A 23,039-nucleotide genomic window follows, 5' to 3' on the forward strand; every position below is an offset into this window, starting at 1 on the left:
TAAGGACAAAGATTAATAATGTAAATATAAAGTCTAATTTAAGTGGAAGGAAAAGCTATAAACACATCAATGGGATTTCTGTATGTCCGAGACAATCTTCCCTCTTGAGTTACCAGAAGACTCTTTGAAATTAGAATCTACCGCCTTAAATCCGACCAATCAGAACCTGTGTCCTTTAGCTTGGACACCGCCTTTGCTTGCGTGACGTAACGGCACCAGGTCGTCCAATGAGCGCCGGCGTCCCGCTTAGGGTGTGAACGGATTGGATGCTACGCCAGCGGCCACCCACGCAAAGCAACCAAAGCGAAGGGACGTCTCATACGGGTAGGTGGACTCTGACTGGACGTTGGGTGCAGCCGGTGAGACGAACCAATGGAAATGGAGGGTTGTGAAAGACCACCATGGGATTGGACGCTGCCCACAGGCGACAGCGTCGGGGTAGCCAATCGGAAATGACAATAATAAAGATTCGAATTTAACGGTCGCTGGGGTCTGGTCCAATCAACGGGCGCGCGGGTTATTTTGAACGTTGGAGGCTCGCGGCTGCGGCTTGATCTTTCAGGAACGTCCCGGTGTTTTGTGGCTGTTGACCCTTCCTCCGGCCCGCCATCATGGAGCTGGGGCACAACCGCTTCAGCGAGCGCTACAAGGCGGCGGCGACGCGGGGAGTGGAGGCGCTCAGGGTGAGGCAGGCCCGGAGCCGAGCCCGCAGCCAGAAGGAGAACCGCGACCGGCAGCTCCGGAAGAGCCGGCGCTTCGACGCCCTCCCGCTGCTGGCCCTGCAGGAGGAAGGGGAGGCCGAGGAGCCGCGGCCGCCCAGTGAGTGTCCGGAGGCCGGAGCGAAGGAGGAGATTGGGGGAGCGGTGTAGTGGAGCGAGGAGGGGTGGGGGCGGGTGGAGAATGATTGGGGACTGTGGGGGGGGGGGGGGGGGGGGAAAGATGGGGACAACCTGAGGGAGATGGGGGTGGGGAGGATAGTTAGGAAATGGGGGGGGGGGAAAGAGATGGGGACAACCTGAAGGAGATGGGGGTGGGGAGGATAGTTAGGAAATGGGGGGGGGGGGGGAAGAGATGGGGACAACCTGAAGGAGATGGGGGTGGGGAGGATAGTTAGGAAATGGGGGGGGGGGGAAGAGATGGGAACAACCTGAAGGAGATGGGGGTGGGGAGGATAGTTAGGAAGTGGAGGGGGGGGGGAATGGGGATGTTGTGGGGAAAATGTGGAGGGGTTTGGGGAATAATGTGGGGGATACAGGGAGTTCGGATGTGGAGGTGCTGGTGTTGGGCTTGAGGTGGATCAGCTTTGAAGTCACATCACAACAGGTTACAGTCCAACCGGTTTACTGGAAATCACAATCTTTCCAAGTGCTCCTCCTTCATTTGACTCCACCTGATGAATGGGCAGGGCTCCCAAAGCTTGTGATTTCCAATTAACCTGTTGGACTGTAACCTGGTGTCCTGTGACCTCTGACCTTGCTTATACCATACTGAAGCCAACCCTTCAGTCCAACTAGTCTATGCCCAATGTAATACCCAACCAAGCTAGTCCTAATTAAAAATCACACAACACCAGGGGATTGTCCAACAGCATCCAAGGAGCAGGAGAATCGACGTTTCGGGCATGAGCCCTTCTTCAGGAATGAGGGCAGCGTGCCAAGCAGGCTAAGCTAAAAGGTAGGGAGGAGGGACTTGGGGTGTTGGAAATGTGACACATTTTCCAGCAACACATTTTCAGCTCTGATCTCCAGCATCTGCAGTCTTCACTTTCTCCTATTGTCCAACAGGTTTACTTGGAAGCACTTGCTTTCAGAGACACTGCTCCTTCATCAGGTGGTTGTCACATCATAAACTAGTCCTGCCTGCCTGTTCCTGACTCATATCCTGCCAAACCTTTCCTATTCATGAACTTATCCAGATTCCTTTTTCACCACTTCTCCAAGAAATTCATTTCACATATGTACCACCATCTGCTTTTTTAAAAAATCGTCCCCCATGTCTTTTTTTTTAAAATGTGCCCCCTCGTCTTGAAATCCTTCATTGTTGGGAAAATACATCTGCCATTCACCTTATCTATAACGCTCATTATTTTATAAACCCCTATAAGGTCAACCCCTAACACTGGAAAAAAAGTCCCAGCCACTCCTTATAATTCAAACCTTCCATACCTGGCAACATCCTGGTAAATATCTTCTGAATCCTCTTCAACTTATCCTTTCTATAATTGGATGACCAGAACTGGGCACGGTACTCCAGAAGGGGTCTTACCAATATCCTATCAGGGAAATGATGGTTTAGTGGCATTATCACTTGACTGTTAATCCAGAAACCCAGATAAAGTCCTGGGGACCTGGGTTCAAATCCTATTGCAGTAGATGGTGGAATTTAAATTCAATAAGCATCTAAGTGTTTTTATCCAAAATGTCGATTCTCCTACCCCTCAGATGCTGCCTTACCTCCTATGCTTTTTCAGCAACATGCACTCAAATCTGGAATTAAGCGTCTAATGATGACCATGAAAATATTGTCACTTGTTGGGAAAACTCATCTCCTTCACGAATGTCCTTTGGGAAAGGAAACTGCCATCCCTACCTGGTCTGACCTATGAGAGACTCTAGACCCACACCAATGTGGTTGACTTTTTTTTAATATATAAACATCAAGTTATCTTGGGAATGTAACTTGAAAGAAGTGCTGGGATTTCCCATATTAATTAATCGAAACCTGCAACGCATTTTAAAAGGTGAAAGCCTTAACAACAATCTAGGTTTGTTCAATATATCGCATCAGTGTATGACACTATGATCATTTGCTATAAATCTTGTGTTCTATGACCCTACTCCACTAGCTACCGGACTAAAGAACAGCGCTCCGAAAGCTTGTACAGGTAGACGATCCTTTATCCAAAACCCTCTCGACCAGCTGTCTTTCAGATTTTGGAATTTTTCGGATCATGGATTTAATGACATTTTCATAGTATTAATAAAAAGTACTGAACAGCAGGCCCACCTGTAATTACTATGAGCAAGGAGATGGAATTGGTGCCTGCCAGTGCTGGGCTATGCCCCCAGTCACATCTGAGTTGCATTAATTGTTTTCATGTCAAACAATCTTTTTCATGAAAAAGAAATTTTGGGTAAAGGATTGTCTCCTTTTACTTCCACATGAACCTGTTGGGCTATACCCTGGTGTCATGTGACTTTTAGCTTTGCCCACTGTCCAACACTGGCACCTCCACATCAAGTATGGAATGAGCTGCCAGAGGAGGTGGTGGAGGGACAATTACAACATTTAAAAAGCATCTGGGTTGGGTATCTGAATAGGAAGGGTTTAGAGGGATACTGGTCAAATGCTGGCAAACGGGACAAGATTAGTTTAGAATATTTGTTTAGTGTGGATGAGTTGGACCAAAGGGTCTGTTCCATGTTGCACATCTCTGACGTGGATGTTGCTGGCAAGGTCAGCATTCCTAATTTCCATCCCTAATTTCCCTGTAGAGTGTGATGTTGAAGTGGGCTGCCTTGAACTGCTGCACAACATATATTGTGTATACTGGATTAGTGGTGCTGGAAGAGCACAGCAGTTCAGGCAGCATCCAACGAGCAGCGAAATCGACGTTTCGGGCAAAAGCCCTTCATCAGGAAGGGGCTTTTGCCCGAAAGGTCGATTTCGCTGCTCGTTGGATGCTGCCTGAACTGCTGTGCTCTTCCAGCACCACTAATCCAGTATTTGGTTTTCAGCATCTGCAGTCATTGTTTTTACCATATATTGTGTAAAGATGTTTAAAGAAGAACTTTGCAGTTTGTTACCATTATTCGTTCAACTGATTATAATCCCAGGTTTGGAAGGTGTTGTGATAGGAGCAGGTGTGTGTTGCTGCAATGGTTGGTGGGAGTAAACATTTGTGGATTGGTTACTAATCAAGCAAGCAGCTTTGGCCTGATAGTGTAATTCCTTTTGGGTATTGTTTCAGCTGAAAACATCCTTGTTTGTGAACCATATTCCCATAGTTTTGCCTTATTCAGACTTTGGGAAATTAGAAATTCAGTTACTTGGCCTCTAAATACATTTGTTGTCACAATACATTTCTGGCTGGTACAGAACCTTTTGGGCAGTGGTAACCCAAATGATGCCGATAGAGCTTGATTCTACAAGGGTAAGAACCTTGTTGATGGAGTGATGACTGAGTTCAGAAACTTAACTCAATAGACACTTTGTAAAGCCTCTCTAAACTCCAAACAGGTTACTTGACTTAACAATGATGTTCAAGTGTAATCTGTTTTTATTTTGTGCCCATGACTATTTGGTCTCAATGGCAAACTGATATTTCTGAAAGTAGTAAGTCTTATTTATTCATTTTCCATCGCTCCGTGTGTGCACTTCCTTACTGTCATTGATTACTGCTGTGTTGGGTGGTGTCTTCTCAATTTGGATATGGTGGTGTCATAAAATTGATTACTTGGATGTCTATCGTATTTCACAATTGCAGAATCCTCTGAGACAGCAGTTCCATCACAGCTCACGCGACTAGAGATGTTACGCCGTTATAAGGAGGAGAAGCTAATGCGGAAACTGAAGGCAGAACGTGCGAAACCTAAACAAGTCTTCAAAGTTGGCATTTACAAACCGGATGCAACTCCCTTTCAGTCACAAAATATAAAACCAAAAGCTCAGGTACAATGTTTATAATGATTTGTGAGAATATAATCTGGGTGGAACAGTGGTTAGCACTGCTGCCTCACAGCCCCAGAGACCCAGTTCAATTCCTGCCTCAGGTGACTCTCTGTGTGGAGTTTGCACATTTTCCCCATGTCTGCATGGGTTTCCTCCGGGTGCTCCGGTTTCCTCCCACAATCCAAAAATGTGCAGGTTAGGTGAATTGGCCATTCTAAATTGCCCGTAGTGTTAGGTGAAGGGGTAAATGTAGGGGAATGGGTCTGGGTCTGGGTGGGTTGCACTTTGGCGGGTCGGTGTGGACTTGTTGGGCTGAAGGGCCTGTTTCCACATTGTAAGTAATCTAATGTAAAAATCTTAATTTCTGTCAATGATGAAAAATAGAGGATTTGATGAATGACAACCGGGTGATTACAACAGCAGTTGTATATTTATATGATAGAGTGGTTGGGTCACAGGTGACCACTCATTATGCAAAGACATTTATTCAAGGGATCAGGCAGCTTCGTGCTGAATCAATAATATTGTAGATGTGGGAAAAAATGACTCGAAATACTTGAATCCATTTTCTTTGCAGAAAGCATGATTTAAGGAAAGAAAAGGGCTTCCTTTAATTAGACATCAGTAATTTGTAGCCAATGCCCTGAGAAGTTTTGAAGTTACATGAGGTGATACTAATATATTGATGGGTGCAGTGAAGTAGATTTGACCCTGGGGCCTTCCTACTGATATAAGATAGGAAAATGGAGTTGATGTGGAAGTTTGGCCATAATCTATTGTCATTGAACAAGATTTGAATGCACCTTAGATGATATTGCTTAATTTGAGATACTACTTTTTGTTCTGTACCAGCATAGATACTAATTGTCATTGTTCATTTTCTTTATCCTTGTAGAATGTAGTGCCTTCTAGCTCTGATTTGAGAGTGACCAGATCAATGGCTAAGAAACAGGAACTGCTCCTGACAAAGGCACCCAGTGTACCCAAATTCACAGCTCCTACAAAGGTAAGGATTTCAGAAATCAGAGCTACAGCAGCATAAATGATTCTGTCCGCAATAGATTATAGTTGACTTGGGTGTTCTTTGGCTTTCTTTTGCTAGTATATCTGCATAACATGTATTCTTTTGCAAAAAAGAAAATTTGAGGGAAAGAAATAATATGTTGCTTGCTGATGTGGGGATGTTTTGTTAGCTGTGAGGATCTGAATGTGTTAAAGCACCAATTTTGAAACTGCTTTACTATTTGTTCTGCTGCAGGTTGGTCCTGTGAAAGGTAATGTCTCCAGTAATAAAGGCAGCTCTACAGTGGTCACTGGAACAAGGAGTCAGCACCGACCCATTCAGGCTGCAGCATCAAAAGTACCCATTGCAAGGGAGAAAAAGGGTAACTTTAAATCCTTTCCATTGTTAATACAAACTAAAGAAGTGGATTTACTGTCCTTTCTGGTAAGAATGGGTGAGGAGATTTAGGATCCAAAGAGATTGTGTGAGCCTGCCTCACACAGAATCTAGATTAAAAAAATTTACAGATTTTGGAGCACGTTGTGATAAGGATTTCTAGAAACACATGAAGAAAGATGAACATTACGTTTAACTAATCTAATACAGCACATAGCATCATACAGTACAGAAACAGACCCTTTGGTCCAACTAGGCTGTGCCGACCATAATCCCAAACTAAACTAGTCCCACCTGCCTGCCTGTGGCCCATACCCCTCCAAACCTTGCCTATTCATGTACTTATCCAAATGTCTTTTAAACATTGTAATTGTACCCCCATCCCATCATCTAAGGTGCATTCAAATCTTGTTCAATGACAATAGATTATGGCCAAACTTCCACATCAACTCCATTTTCCTATCTTATACCAGTAGGAAGGCCCCAGGGTCAAATCTACTTCACTGCACCCCATCAATATATTAGTATCACCTCATGTAACTTCAAAACTTCTCAGGGCATTGGCTACAAATTACTGATGTCGAATTAAAGGAAGCCTTTTTCTTTCCTTAAATCATGCTTTCTGCAAAGAAAATGGATTCAAGTATTTCGAGTCATTTTTTCCCACACCTACAATATTATTGATTCAGCACGAAGCTGCATGATCCCTTGAATAAATGTCTTTGCATAGGCCATTCATCCATTCAAAAGATGATTGCTGATCTATGTATTTCAAATTCCACTTTCCCATCAATTCCTAATGGTCTTTATGTCCTTGAAATGGAATATTTTACCATCTGCTTTCAGAGGGAGAGGTCCAATTTTGTATAATTCTCTAGGAAATTATTTCTCTTCAGATGTATAATATTGTTTGCAGTGGTGGCTCTTAAGTTCAGGATCCTAAAAGCTCAGTCATTGAAGTGTTTCACCTTGGGAGAACGGAATATAAAGCACTACGTTAAGTACAGTTGGCTCTAGAATTGGAATTCAGAAGATAATATTTTAGCCATTTTTAATGAAGTTGACATTCCCTTGACAGCATGTTCTGAATGAAGTGCTACAGAAATTCAATGATTGAAGCACTTAACATTGTTTGCCTTTTTTCACGAGAATAGATTGAGCTCATGCATTTTAAGTCTCTGGTGACAATACCAATAGGTCAAGTGTAATGCTTGCACTGTAATGATTCCCCATTAGTCTCAATCGGTGATGAAAGTTTTCTGGCATTTGACAGACCTTCCTACATTTGTGTTTCTGAATTCCATAATTTAAATATGTCTCTGTCCTTCGCATTGTCCAAATGGGGCTCAACAGTAAGAAAAGGAAACAATCCACAGAATCTGAAAGGCTTCTTCTCCACTCAGATTTTCAATTGCTCCCACACTATATGGCTAGTTCTTCCAAACACATCTTTTCTTTCTATTTTGCTGCTGCTCTGGAGATAGCACCTATTATTGGAAAAACAGCAAAGGTGGGAGAGGGAGAACCTGACATTGTACAGCAAGGAACTTTTTTCTGGTCCGTCCTATTACAGCCCTGTAGTGCATTTTCAGTTGCCAATCCAGCCCCACTCAACTCCAAAGATGAGAAGCTGATAAAGGAAAGAAAGCAACGACCTGAAACCCAGAGTGGGCTCTCTGGAAACCCTTGGCTGTTCCAGTGCAGACAAAGCAGCAGTGAGAAGAGGAGAGTGAGTTGAGAAAGCCTGTTAGTTGCAAGCTGGCATGAAGTACCTGTCTGTCCGAAGGATATCTTAGTGGGTACCAGCGATCAAAGAGACGGTTCATACTCCTGATGTACTGTTTTGGAATGCTATTGCATCAAGCTAACACTTGAATGTGTTGGATCATAGTTCCATTGAATTGATCAAGATACATCTATCAAGCATTAAGCAATTTATAACTGAGAACATCTTGAATTGTGAGGCTAGTGGTTAGTTTGATGAGCCTTTGATACCACAGCCTTTCAATAAATAAAGCCTTGGTGGTGGCAATTTAGATAATGACAGCAATGAGAGAAGTGATCAGCCATGCAGAAATTCATTTGGATACTCATAAAATAGCTTTATTGCATGTCTGATGTTTTTGTTCAAATTATGTAAAATAAAAGTTGGAATTTTGGTGAATCTGATCCCTTTTTGCTATTGGTGATCTTTTCCTTCAAGTGCTTGGCAAATAGCCCTGAAAACAAAATTTATCCTTTAGTGTAAAATAAACCAACAGTATTGACTTTTTTAAAATTGTTCAAACTTGGATGAAATTGATAAACTTGAATGTAGCTATTGTGGGGAAGAAAGGAAACTCGCTCCACGTTGCTACCCGATCTTTGGTCCTCTGCAAATAGTAAAAGGTTACAGTGTTCATGCAAAGTACTTGCACTTAAATGGTGACTGTCAAGTCAAAACTGATTTGCTTGTGCTGCTCCTTGGGGAGAAATTGAAGGGGCTACCCTTGCAGAGCCTCAACAAATACGTTTTACATGCCAAAATAGTGAAACCTATTAAGGGTTAATTAAAAGCTTTCTGATACCAATGATTCTGCAGCAGTGGATAGTGGGAATCAATTAAGCTGGAAGCCAGAGTGTAGAACTACTGTTTAAAAGTTTTTTGTAAAAGTTGAGAAAATGTATAACCATATCAGTCGGGAAATAATATACTTTCTCTAGTTTCAGCAATATACTAAGGTTTGTCATTGTGGACAAACAAGTCTGAATATTGTAGTTGGCTACAGAAGAGGCAGATCGAGTAGCAGCAGTATATGTTCCAACAAAATTGAAACTTGAGGTGTAACTCTCAGTGGCTAAATGTTTAAATAAATAAAACGTGTGGGATTCATTATAAACAGAAGTGACAGAAATATTTAGATGGTTTTTGGAAAAGGGGTTAATTCAGCAGAGCAGATAAGCAATTGCACAGTTATAGTGGATCGGTCCCTTTAGGGTTTCAAGTTGATGTCTAGCTCCATTTGAGTGAGGATAGGATATAGGACTGTATAGCATTGATCAAAATCTGAGATCTTGCTCTTACACACTATCGGTTAGATTGTGCATGACGCATTATATTATAATGATCCCAGTTGATGTTAATTGACAAGTCTGATCACCGGCTGGAATCTAAACAAAACAGTATTTCGATTGAATTACAAGCATGCAATGGTGTGCATCTGGTTTTAAACATGTTATTCCATACCAAAAAACTATTTAAATATAGCACTTCGAAAGATGTCAAAATACTTTGTAAAAATATCAATATGTCATCAACAGCATAGCTTTACAGTACTTATGCACCAAGTAAAATGTCTTTGCTGTCACATCTATGTGTTTAACTTGATTGTTGCTTTTGATTGCTAATCTTGATAGCTTCATCCTTGAGTATTCACACAACTGAATGAAGATTCTCTCAGCTTTGAACAACCCCTTTAGTATTCTGATTTGGAACCTTCTCATTTAAAAAGGCTTGCACTGTAATAAGCTAATTCCTAACAGTTCTGAACTAACTATTCTCTCTCCCACCACCATTAAGAAACTGTTTGGTGCATCAACTTTCACCAGAACAACGACAAGCATGCCAAGCGTTTTCCTATGGATGTTTTCACTAAGTAATAAAAAGTCAATTCCTGACCATTACAATTGAATGCAGGCTAATGATCTTCAATGCTTACTCTGTAAAAGTCTCTTAATGTAAACAAATTCTAATTAGCACTCTAGAAACACACTAATACTGGTTCCAAAAAGCCATGTCTGCAGAATATTGGCAAGTTAATCATTAAATGCTTATTCACAAAGACACAAATTCAATAACAATAATTCAAACTCTAAGCTCTCAAATGATCTTGGATTTTTAAAATAGCCCTTGACATCAGGAAGTTTTGCACAATGGTAATGTCACTAGCCTGGTAGTGTAGAAACACAAGTTCTGGAGACGAGCCACCATGGCAGATATTAAATTCAAATATCTCACTCAAAAGAAATCTGGAATTTTAAAAAATCCAATATAATTGATTACTATTAATTTATCAACTGTTATGAAATCCCATCTGGTTCATAAATGTCCTTTGGGAAAGGAAAACTGCTGAGCTTGCCTGATCTGGCCAACATAACTTCAGACTCAGAGTTGGCACTTAACTACCCTTTTAAAATGTCTGATCAAGCCACTCGGCTCAAGGACAGTGAGAGATGGACAGCAAATGCTGGTGAGCCAGTAGCACCCACGTCCCCTGAACAATTTTAGGTGTGCAATAACTACTGGAAGGACTGTAGTGCAAGAGTTTTAGTAAAAATCTAGAAACTTTAGTGAGTGACTATGGTTATACTAAAAGGAACCAAGACAATAAGTGAGGAAATTTGTTACTTTAGGGTGGGGAAGGTCAAAAGTGGTGTGATTTGGCCTGAAGTTTGACTGAAGTCCTAAGTTGCAGAAAATTAGTCTGTTATTTGATTACAAACTCAAAAACAGAACACTTAAGAATAAGCCAGAAAAGCTCCATTGAAAAGTTTTGTTTGAATACCACACTTCAAGGTCCTTGAGGGTGCAACAGCGATTTTCTAAAATTTACCAGAATGAGTGGCATCTGTATGGAAAAGAAAAAGCTAGAATTGTTTGCCCTGAAACAAAAACTTAACAAAGTTTGAGATCTCTAGTTTGAAATTGGAAAAATGTGTAGGACCATAAGGAATGAATTGCTTCCAAAGATTAAGGTATTTGAATGAGAGTTCAAGAGCTTAAAAATTATGGACTAGGTTGACAATCAGATTATGGGATCAAGCAGCTCCCCCCCCTCCCCCCCGGTACAAGTGAACAGTATCTTGTGAAACAACTGAGAGCTGAAGTGCACTAAATGTAACTGAGGTCTCCAATTGTGATGTCTTCTATTTATGCAGCTGATGTCAATTAATAGCTAACTGCAGATTTATAACCGGCTAGTATATTTATGTGCCTGAAATCTGGCGCGGTACTGTTTATAAATAATACAGCAGAACTCTTAAAAGCTTTTTTTGAAAGTCCCTCATCGAACTTTAATGTTTTGTTGATTTGGAATTTTTAACTCGCAGCCTTTAAGAAAACTGGGAATTGCAACATTTGGTATAAATATTTTACATTGTAATGTAGTGTGACCTAATTTGGTTTGACATACGCGAATTAATGTTACTCAAGTTCGTTTTTTTTAACATTACTGCCCATATTGTCAATCAAATTCCATTCCCGCATTATGTGCAACTTTTTTTTTGTGTGATGAATTTTAATGCTAGCAAGTCCTTCAATGAAAATGCACTTTACTTTCTAGAATGTAGCTTATGGACTTTTTATTTAATCAAAATGATGTGTGAATTTACTGTTGCTAAGTTGTTTCAATAGCTAATCCTCTGTCATTCTCCAAAAATGGATTCTAGATGTCAAAGTAGCACCTATCAAACCACTACAGACCAGGGGTCGGCTTGAACCAAAAACTGCTCCAAAAGTTGTTAAACCTGTGCAGGGTAAGTCTTTAAGTGAGCAGTGGTTTAGCTGGTTGGTTTAAACCATTGTACTGAAAATCCAGGATCTGGAACCTGTACTTTGAGTATAATGTATGGTTGAAGCCCAAACTGGAGACAAAGATCTATTCAAGCATTCTAGTACTGTTCCAGCATTGCCAATGGACTCCAGATTAAGCTATCCTATACTTGGATCTGTTCTGCAATTGAATAACCTGCAGCGTTGCAAGTGTTAGCTGAAATAGAAATAGGTCAATTTTGCCTTTTTTTTTGTCCTGCTCCATTTGAGTTGCTTCAACAAGTGACCCTTTTCAGTTCTGTGGCTGGGCAATATTTTGGTTCCCTACTTAATATTCAAGCTGCATTGGGATAATGGAATCAGAAGTTGTTTAACAGTCGGTGCAAGACATTGATAGACAATACTACAAACGAATGCGTCTGCTGCTTTTCTTTCCTGACACCTCATACTTTTTAAACTACCTAGTACTGATGGAAGGGCAGAGAATTCTGTCTGAGGTTTAGCTACTATGTTTGCTTTCCTGTTAAGTGCCTCCCTTGCCCCACCTAAACCAGATCTTTCGGGAGGCGACGCATGAAAGTTCTCTGCATAATGAATTATACTTCTGTCAATTGAGGAAACATATCTTTGGGCTTTAGTTTTGCTATTTTGTGATCTTTACTGCAATATGTTGAAGTTTTATCATCACTTGATCATGGGAAGAATTTTCTAAATGCACAGACTAATTAGGTGCAGGCATAGACAATTTTGGCCCCTTGTTTCTGCTCCAAGACTTGAGGATTAGACATAGGATTTAAAGGATCCCTTCAGAAATTACAATTGACACTTTCAAAACCATTTTGTTATTGCACAAAATTATGGTGCTAACTGGCTTCAGCTCTGCTGTAGGAAGAAAGTATCTAGTTTCATTGGACATAGCTAACCACTGACAGGGCAACCTTTATAACCCAGTCATACTTGTATTTAGGCCACAGCTGGAGAATAAAGTCTGACTAATGTTTATTCATCTAATTGATATTAAAGCACTGATGTCGAAATCTCAATACTTACTGAAACTGAGTGATACCTTTTTTGACATGATTATGGTTGACAATGCTTAAAATTCTCAATCTTCTGAGAAGGAATACTGACTAATTGTTTTTCTTTAGTTGCTGAGTCTCAAGCAGCTATCAACAAAACCAAAAAGATGGGAAAACCTGGAGAGAGATCTGACTGCAAGCTGGTGAGGACTATTTCTGTTGCAGACAAGTCTCTACTTCTGCATCAAACTGTTTAATTTTTTTTATGCTTGCTCGTTTTAAATGGAGTTTATTTACTACATTTAAGGTTTCTCTATATTTTGCAAGAACATTTTAAAATCTCCATTTGCCAACCCAGAAATCTCTGAACATGATATGCCTGCCATTCTTTTTCCCACCCAAAAAGAGGATTTCTGGTATACTTGTGCAAAAGGGCACTATGCGAGTGCCTCAAGCAATTTGGAAGGCAAATAGCATTTTGACCATAATCACAGAAGGGTTAAAGTACAATGTAACTGGAGTGTGACCAGTACTGTTCAGTTTTGGTCTCCATATTTGAGACAGGGTATACTTTTTTTTTGAAGTTGCTCCAGTGAAGTTTTCCTAGATTGGCTAGAAGATGAGAAGCTGAGTAAGTAAGATCTAAGCTTTCTCTAGTGTTTTGTAGAGCTGAAGTCATCTTATTCCTTCACTTGTAGGGTTGTTAATCTTCAGAATTCAGTACCCAGAAAGAGGTAAGGCTCAGATTTTTAGAGGCTGTACTGAGGATCAATAGAAGTAGGCAAGAATGTGAATCTGAAGGTTGGTTATCATCCTTTTTGACCTGTGGTGCAGGCTAAAGATGTGTGCTGTACTCCTATTTCTTGTATGAATGGATCACATGTTCTGCATGGAGTAGGCCAAACAGTGCTCGTTTTAAAGTAGCTATGGAACACAAAGCATTCTTGTTAAATATGCAGCAGAGTATAACTTCGAATATGCCTTTTCAGCTGTTTTGTACACCATTCACCATGACAGCACTTTTTTAAAAATCCTGAATGGAGTATCTCCCATTTGGTTGTTTTTCTCCTTGAGGCATTCTAAATATTTTGCTTAGAGCCTGGGTATTCTCCAAAATAATGCCACTTTGTGACATTAGGATAGTGGACCTGCTGTGTTTTGTGATGGCCATTTCTTTTAATTGAACATAAGTTTCTGTTTCCTAAGTCTGATTACTCTTGCACATTGGAACTTCAGCAGTTTGCACACATTTCTCTAAATTTGAGTTCCAAACTCTGGGTACTGGATTACATTGAGGACAGCCAACTTTAATTATGCAAAACTATGTGTACGAATTTTAATGACAAAGCCATAGGAAATATTGGGAGAAGTAACCAAGTCAAAGGTTTACAAAGCTGGTGAGAATATCGGAGCTTCAAGTTGGTATTATGATGTCATTTATAAAGTAATGGAATTTGATGGACCAAAAAGGCAGACTTCATAAAGATGCGCTGTTCTGTCTCCTCTCTGGAAGAGACGTTGAGGCAGTGAAAAACTGAGATATAAATATTGATGTCGTGGGTGATTATTATCTCCAAGAATTTCACTGACTTAGGATATGCAACCAAGTTGGACTTAGAGCTACATATAGGCCTGTCTTCCAGTTGATGGAATGCTAAATTTTTAGTCAGCTCCAGAATAAAACTATCTATTGACTACTTAATATGGTGGCAGTTTTCTGACGTGCAGTGGATGACTGACTAAAATGTATCAATATAATCTTGTACCTAAGCTATAGTAGTCGAAAGCTATTTAAAACTGAAATTAAGTGCTTCAAACTGTCTTTCAGATTGTTCATGATGAACCAGCATCTATCTCCTGTGAAGAACAAGATATGGAAGTGACTGAGAAAGATCAACCACCAAGTTGCAAGGAGCCAATTCAACCAACTGAGAATGACACTGACACTGGGCTCCAAATACTTCCAGTAATGGGAACTGGACGTGTGGGCAAAAGAATCTCTTTTGCACCTGAAAACTATGTCTTTGCTCCCATGACTGGATTGGCCGAATTGAAATTTCCCCCACTCAGCCCCCAAAGTGTAAATAATTTCTTTGCAAGTTGTTCCTGGAGTCCTGTCGAACACACGTCGTAAGTTAAACACCTTCCTAATCAGAAGGGTTTTATGTGCATCTACTTAGTTTCCTATATTTTTTCTTCACTCATGCTACTGAATATCAGTGATACTTGTATGACACTTAGCAAATCCATTCAGCACACCAGTGCCAAACTTCACAATTGTTACTAACCTGATCTTATTTGGCTTCCCAACTTTCCCAAGTGGGTGTTGTACTAGAATAACTGTTAGCAGTCGGGTAAAGTATACTGTAGCTACTTGTTTTCTTTCCTTTTTTTTAAAAGTTTTTAATTAGATTAATAAAAGGCCAGGTTTCACTTATCTGTATAGAGTTAATTAACTGTAGCTGAGTCAACAATTGGAATTATTTGGCCTCTGACCATTTGGTTGAGGGGTAGAAAATTTGGCTGTGCTTTTGCCAGTTCTTGATCTACTGGAACTGTGTGTGTTTGGAGAAATAAGCCAAAAGCAGCTGATGCAACACCCTTTTTCAAATAGCCTGATGACTCCCATCAAAACTAGACTTTAAATGATGGTCATTTTGACTGAAGTACTGGAGAAGGCATACAGTTCTGCAAGCAAGCATGCACTTGTCATCTCCAATAGAACTGATTGGGGAAAGGAGAGAATGAGTTAATATTGATTCAGGGATTTTACAAGATTTTTACTGTCTTCAGAAATAATATGGATAAACTTGTTAAATGTGACAAAAAGCTGAGCAATGATTTTCGCTATCTCTTGGTTTGTATTTTTTTTGGTTTCGCAGGCTAAAGTTTATGAATTATTCTAATACCATCTAACCAGCTGTACCATTTTTGTCATTTCTCTGATCAATGTTCTTTGTTCCCTACTCTAAACCAGATACTGTTCCTGCATAAACATTCTCCATATGCTTGAAAATTGTCATTGAGAGTGAGTTATGGGAGGCTGATGAGCATTTACAAAAGTGTTGGGGGGGGGGGGGGATTGGGACCTGCCTATTAGAGCAGGAGCACAGTTATTAGATTCAGTTAGGACTTCCTGGTGGTCATTGCTACCTTGGAGCTTGTTAGTCCAGTTGAGTCCTGATGCCTGCTTTGGGAACCCCTGTTCTAACATCTGAATTAAATTCTGCATAGTTAATGAACGCCATTGACATTCCCATATGGTTTGGCATGTAGTTCACTAGTTATCCATGCTTAATGCCATAAGGAATAAGAGGAGAATTAGGCCATTGAGTCTGCTCTGTCATTCAGTCATAGTTGGTATTTTTCTCAAGCCCGTCCCCCTTTCACCGCATAATCTTTGATTCCCTTACTAATCAAGAATTTATCTATCTGTCAAATATACTCAATGACTTGGTGTCCATAGCCTTCTGTGGCAATGAGTGCCACAGATTAGAAACCCTCTTGCTGTAGAAATTCCTCTTCCTCCTTGTACTGTGTCCTGATTCTACAAAAATAAGCACTTGTTAATTTGTTTCTCTCCATCTGTCCAGGAAAAATAACATTGATTCCTCCACAACACAAAGTTTAGTGACCAGAACTAGGAGAAGTAAGCTTGTTCCAGGATTTGTGCCTGAGCATCTCCCTGAAGCAAAAAGTGATGACCCTGTTAGTACTGGTAAGTGACAGAATGAATTATTTACTTGTCAATCAGAACTATGGCACTGTAATCCTTGTGCTCCTGTTATATGTCCTGTAAAGCCTCAAGACCAAGTCCTGTTAGCATATTCGTAACCAAAATGAGATGTTGCTATCAAATTTGAGTTTTATTACCAGAAATTTACAAAAATCTGGTTTTTGTTTGTTAACTGCTAGAATTTTGCCTTCTGATTCAGTTGAATTATTGATTGCCTTTTAAGACTGCTGCCATCTCTTAAAATTATACTTGCCTTTTATGGCGTTTTTTTTTTTGGACATTTGAATTGTCTTTGGGGAATGTCTAAAAAAGACAACCCAGCGTGTGTTCTGTTCAACATTTTGAATAATTATGAAATTTGTTCTTTTTTTTTTAAATAGTGATTGAAGAGGTGTCTGTGTCTAACAAACCACAAGATTCTTTAGCAAGCTGTACAACTGATGTCAGTGGACCACGACACAATGTTGCTTATTTCAGGTTAGCCACAAAGTAGATACGTTAGAATGTAGAAATAATCCTCTTTAGTGTTGAAGTACAGACGAGGTGAGATTTACCTAACTTGACAAATCCATTTTGAAAGATGGTGACTGTATGCCCTTTGATTTGATTTATTGTTGTCACGTGTATCCAAGTACAATGCAGAGTTTTGTTTAGCGAGAAGTACAAGAGATCATAGGTTCTCAGGAAGGCATGCAAAGTATTGACTGTATGGGAGGTGCACTAAACCAAGGTCAATATTAGATTTGAAATTAGAGATCCGTTCAGCAGTCTGATAACAGCACGGAAGATTTTCTTGAAGCTGTTGATGCTATTGTATATTTTACCTGATGGAAGAAGTTAGAGTGTATTACAGGGATGGGAGCGGTCTTTGATGTTGGCAGTCTTTCCATGGTAACAAAAAGTGTAAATGCCATTTAGGAGATGTCAGTGTGCAGGTAGAGCGAGCATCCTAAGTATTTTTTGAACCAAGCAGAGACAGCATAAAGGCAGATGTCCACTGACTTCTCAAATTCAAATAGGAATAAGAAATAAACACTGGCCTTTCCATAGGTGCCTACATTCATCGTAAAATTTAGGAATTTGGATGATTTGACTGGATTTAATTTTGCAGCGGTCCCTCCCCCAGATTTTGGGGAATGATCTATAAATATCATTTGGTCTGCACTTTACTGTAAGGCAGTTGGAGGCTTGTGATTTGAAAACCGAACCTGTTCTTCAGTGTACACCCATCTGTCAGGCTTTTTATTTTCCAAATTAACTGATGTGGAAGAGCAAGAGTCACAGATCAGCTTCAACATAAGGATCTTTCTCTTTGGTCAACAAATTCAAACAGCATTTATTCATTAGTGGAGTTTGCTGCTTTGTGGAGTAGCTTTATTACTTGTTGCAAATGCACTTTAAGAAGTCTTAAATGTTAGCAGATTTATTGATTTAGGAGAGGAAATGAGCCTATACTGCCTCAGCTGTGAAAGACTTGATGGTTTTTTTGTTGTTGCATCTCATCAGCCCTGTGCCCTTGGTAGCATTGCTGTACAATACAAATTCCTTGATGCTATCTGAATTTAAATAGTTAACTTGATGTTTTAAGAAGTCTTTCTTTTTATCTGCCAGTGCGTATCTAAATATATTAAATTCAGCAAATAACAGTGAGTAACTTGAGATGTGGATTTTTGTTGTGCAATTTGCTGTACACTCTGTTGGTAAAGCTAGAACGTAAGTGGGATAGGTTTGTGGCTCAATCAGTGCTAAGTTATGTGAACTGGATTGCAGTAGGGCTGTTGCAGCTTGTCTTAGCCCTTGTCTAAGCCACTGCACTAAATTGGCCACAACTGATTTTCTACCCACCAATACTTAGAAATGCCTTTTGTGTAAACAGGCCCTACTTTTTGGGGTTGTTGTGGTATATTGGGATTGTCTGTACCTTTTTGGGTTCACATCCCAAGATTCAAGTCCCATCTCACCCAGAGGTATTTCACAACATGTCTGGACAAGTTGGTTAAAAATATCTAGCTTTAATGTTTGGATAGCACTCTTGACTAATGCACCGACTATAGGAAGGATGTCATTAAGTTGGATATGGTTCAGAAATGACTTACAAGGATATTATTGGGACTAGAGAGCTTGACTTGTAAGGAGAGGCTGGATAGGCTAGGACATTTGCCCCTGCAGCAGAGGAGGTTGAGGGGTGACCTTTATAAAATCATGAAGGGCATAGATAAGGTGAATAGAAAGGGTCTTTTCCCTGGAGTGAGGGAGTTCAAAACTAGTGGCATAGGTTTTAGGTGAGAAGGTGAAGACTTAAAAGTTACCTGAGGGGCAATATTTTCACACAGAAGGTGGTTTGTATGTGGAATGAATTAGTAGATGCAGGTAAAGTTATTACATTTAAAGGATTTCTTCAGGTACATGAATAGAAAAGGTTTGGAGGGATATAGGCCAAGCATAGTCAAGTGGGACTAGCTTAGTTTGGGTATTTGATCAGCATCGACAAGTTGGGTGGAAGTGTCTGTTTCAGTGTTGTGACTGCATGATTCTGAAGTTTGAGAGCTCAAGTCCCGGTTGAGAAATTTGAGCATGAAAATCTAGTATCGGAACCAGTAGAGGGCTTTTCAGACTGGAAAATGTAAATATTATCACTGTCTATCACAATTTCAGTCACCAAATTAGCATGGGTACCATGCTGAAGCATAATTATCTGGGAAAAGTAGGTTGGTTGCTGATAATTTTGAATGTGTTCTTTTGCAGAGGAATTGTTAAGTCAGAGACTGAGAGTTTGTCGGTACTTTGCCAGCGGTGGGAAATCTGGGCTAGTTCTGCAGAGGTTCCAGATCACGGTAGGGTTAAACTATACTAATCCCATTATCAAAGCAATTTGAATACTAGCATACTTTGGATCCTTTTCTAAAATCTGACTGCTATTTCAATTTCACTCCACAATACCAAAATAGCAGTTTAAAACTTCATTAGCCTTTTTTTTGATGTTTGCCATATTACAGATCTCTCAAAGTCCTTTGAAGCAGTACATTCATTAAAAATAAGTCACATTAAAACTGTTGATTATATTCTAACACTTCCCATCTGTATATACTGCCGTGCACGCTTTTATATTTTGCAGGCAGAAAGGCTCATTTAAATTGTTGGATCACACTTGACCATTTAGCTTGACTTGCTTCTGATTAGAAATTAAATACAGCAAACTGTTTTAGTTGGCACGTTATGAACCGGTATTCATAATGAACCTGAAAAATGATATACAGAGGAACCTCGATTATCCGAAGGACACGGGTGAGGGGTATTTTGTATGGATAATCAAATGCCAGATAACACAGTTTAGCCAAGCTTTGGGACTTTTCGATCTTGCTGGATAATACAAAATTTGGATAATCGAATGCCGGATAAAAAAAATTCCTGTGTACCTGAAATTTCGGAAGTTTACAGTACTATCACAGTGTCCAAGTGGGCAGTTGAGAGTGTGAATGAAAGGGTTCTCTGCCAGTATGTTTTATTTAAGGCAAAGTTGCATTATTGTTTGTCGTTTGTGCCATAAATGAAGTATAACAATGTATATACCCCCTGCATTATGTTTCTATTACTTAGTATGTTTTTTAACATTGTGGACCTCTCGATCTCGATCAACCAGAACACTCCAGGCCCCATCGGTGCCAGTTAATAAAAAGCTTGTTCAATTTAAAACTGTGGATTTACAGTTCAGATAGAAGCAAAGTTAAAAAAAATGTATAGGTTAATGAAATCTGACTTCATGTACAAAAAATCGAGCTGCTTGCATCATGGTCCATTCAGGAATGTGCACATGTAGTAGAAATAAGGTTGAGTATTCAGTCCATAAAATCCACTTAATCATTCAACTCTGGCAGATTTTCCACCCCGGTGCTATTTTCCTATACCATCTCCAATTACATTGCAATTTTTAATATCTAGAAATCTATATTGGGTATACTTAATGAGAGCTGCCTCTGGCATAGTAAACTCTAAAGATTCTTTAGAGTTCTGAAGAGTTTAGAGTTCTCTCTTTGAATAAGTTCCTCATCACTTTGGTTCTAAATGGCTGATCTCTTATTCTGTGACTCTTTTCCCTGGTATTGATCTGCAAATGGAAGAAATGCTTCCTGCATTTACCCTATTGGGCTCTAAGAATAAAGAACAGTATAGCACAGTTACAGGTCCTTCAGCCCACCAACCTGTGCCAACATATAACATCTCAAAAAAAAACATTTTGCCTCTACAAGGTCCATATCCCCCTCTTCCCAACCTATTTATGTATTTGTTAAGGTGCGTCTTAAATGTTATTGTACCTGTTTCTACCACGACCTCTGGTAGTGCATTCTCGGCACTTAACATCCTCCAGTTTTATTTAAAGAAAACCTTGCCTCTCCTCTTTCAACTTCTCCCCTTACCTTAAACCTATATCACCTAGACAAAAGATTGTAACTATACACTCCATCCCTGGCTCTCATAATTTTGTAAACCTCTATCTCATTTTCAACTGAAAGCAATTCTCCAATGTCCTCTGATATTTATTTTCCTCTAAACCAGGCAACCTCCTGGTAAACCTTTTCTAGACCCTCTTCCAAAGCCTCCACGTCCTTCTGGTAATGTGACAACTGGAACTATATGCAATTTTCCAAATGTGGCCTTAGTAAAGTTCCATATTGCTGCAACATGACTTGCCAATTTTTATACTCAATGCCCTAACTGATGAAGGTATGCTATGCACCTTCTTGACCACCCTATTCACTTGTATTGCCACTTTTGGGAAACTGTGGACCTGTATGCCTAAATCTTTGTGTTAATGCTTCTACGGGTTCTGTTAGACAGATATCAGAGGTAAGTTCTTTACTGAGCAGTGAGAACGTGGAATACCTGGCTGCAACAGTAGTGGACTCGCCAACATTAAGGGCATTTAAATGGTCATTGGATAAGCACGTGGATAGTAGTGGGATAGTGTAGGTTAAATAAGCTTTAGATTGGTTTCATAGGCTGGTGTAACATAGTGCCAAAGGGCATATACTGTGCTGTAATGTTCTATGTTTTATGTGCCCTTTACTGTATACTTCCCTACCTGCATTAGACCTTCCAAAATGCATCGCCTCTCATTTTTCTGGATTAAGTTCCATTTACCATTTCTTCAGCCAATCTATTTCTTGTTCTGCTGGCAATCCTAATCACTATCCACAGCTCCCCCAACCTTTGTCACCAACAAAATTATTAATCAGACAACCTACATTCTCCTTGTTTTTGAAAAAAAAAGGTCTTAGCAGAACACCACTGGTCACAGATCTCAAGTCAGAAAAGCATCCTTCCATTGCTACTGTCTTCTGTGACCAAGCCAGTTCTGTATCTGCCTGCCATGAGGGACCTTGCTAAACGTGATGTGGGTGATGTCCATGCTTTGTCCTCCTCCATATCTTTGCAATTTCCTCAAACGTAATCAAGTTTGGCAGCCATGCTGTCTGTTTCTGATAAATCTGTATTTTTTTCCAAATGTGAATACATTCTAAGAAGCTTCTTCAATAAATTCCCTACCCCACACCTAAGGTTCACCAACTTATAATTTCATAGAAATTATTAAAGAAACAGCGTTGGCTGTTCTCCCGTCCTCTAGTACCTCACTAGTGACCTAAAGAGGATGTAAAGATTTCCCAGTAATTTCTTCCCTCTGTATTCTGGGACAGATTCCATCAGGTCCTGTGGATGTATCTATCTTAATGCTTTTCAGAACAAAAATGCCACCATCTTGATATCAACATGTCCTGGAATATCAAAGTACCCCTTTCTAGACTCCCTATCCTCCATGTTCTTCTCCTTTTGTACATACGTTAAGGTCACAAGTGAGGTACGAGAGGATGGAGAACAGATGGGTTAACTCCAGGAAAGGTAAGAGAGGTAGGTAACTAGTGTAGGAGTCTTTTGAATATACCCATGTCAAACAGGTATGCTGTTTTGGAAAATGTAGGGGGTGATGGGTTCTCAGGGGAACATAGCATGAACAACCAAGTTTCTGGTATTGAGACTGGCTCTAATGCAACGAGGGGTACGTCTGATTCCAAGAGATCAATTGTGTTGAGGGGATTCTCGAGTCCGAGGTAGAGACAGACATTTCTGTGGCCAATAGTGATAAAACAGAATGGTGTGTTGCTTCCCTGGTGCCAGGATCAAGGATGTCTCTGAGAGGGTGCAGAATGTTCTCAAAGGGGAGAGGGGCCAGCAAGAGGTCATTGTCCACATTGAAACCAATGACATAGAAGGGAAAAGGTTGAGATTCTGAAGGGAAATTACAGGGAGTTGGGCAGAAATTTGAAAAGGAGGTCCTTGAGAGCAGTAATATCTGGATTACTCCCTGTACTACGCGCTAGTGAGGGCAGCAATAGGAGGATAGAGCAGATGAATGTATGGCTGAGGAGCTGGTGTATGGGAGAAGGATTCACATTTTTAGATCATTTGAAATCTCTCTTGGGGTAGAAGTGACCTGTACAAGAAGGACAGATTGCACCTAAATTGGAAGGGAACGAATATATTGGCAGGGAAGTTTGCTAGAGCTGCTCGGGAGGATTTAAACTAGTAAGGTGGGGGTGGAACCCAGGGAGATAGTGAGGAAAGAGATCAATCTGAGATTGGTACAGTTGAGAACAGAAGCAAGTCCAACAGTCAGGGCAGGCAGGGACA

The 23,039-nt window shown here is 40.2% G+C and overlaps 1 protein-coding gene across 1 annotated transcript in view; it reads left to right on the forward strand.

The window, feature by feature from the left end:
* The first annotated feature begins 510 nt into the window (after positions 1 to 510).
* The window catches only part of dlgap5 (discs, large (Drosophila) homolog-associated protein 5), a 45,520-nt gene continuing 22,991 nt past the window's right edge, over positions 511 to 23,039 (forward strand). Inside the window, exons 1-10 of the mRNA XM_072588655.1 lie at positions 511 to 819; positions 4,487 to 4,671; positions 5,567 to 5,677; positions 5,930 to 6,056; positions 11,498 to 11,584; positions 12,749 to 12,822; positions 14,448 to 14,749; positions 16,213 to 16,337; positions 16,736 to 16,832; positions 19,101 to 19,189. Coding sequence (XP_072444756.1) covers positions 612 to 819; positions 4,487 to 4,671; positions 5,567 to 5,677; positions 5,930 to 6,056; positions 11,498 to 11,584; positions 12,749 to 12,822; positions 14,448 to 14,749; positions 16,213 to 16,337; positions 16,736 to 16,832; positions 19,101 to 19,189 — 1,405 coding nt within the window. The 5' untranslated portion in view covers positions 511 to 611. The remainder of the gene's footprint in view (positions 820 to 4,486; positions 4,672 to 5,566; positions 5,678 to 5,929; positions 6,057 to 11,497; positions 11,585 to 12,748; positions 12,823 to 14,447; positions 14,750 to 16,212; positions 16,338 to 16,735; positions 16,833 to 19,100; positions 19,190 to 23,039) is intronic.

This window comes from Chiloscyllium punctatum, chromosome 18 (genome assembly GCF_047496795.1).
Source record: "Chiloscyllium punctatum isolate Juve2018m chromosome 18, sChiPun1.3, whole genome shotgun sequence".
NCBI lineage: Eukaryota > Metazoa > Chordata > Chondrichthyes > Orectolobiformes > Hemiscylliidae > Chiloscyllium > Chiloscyllium punctatum.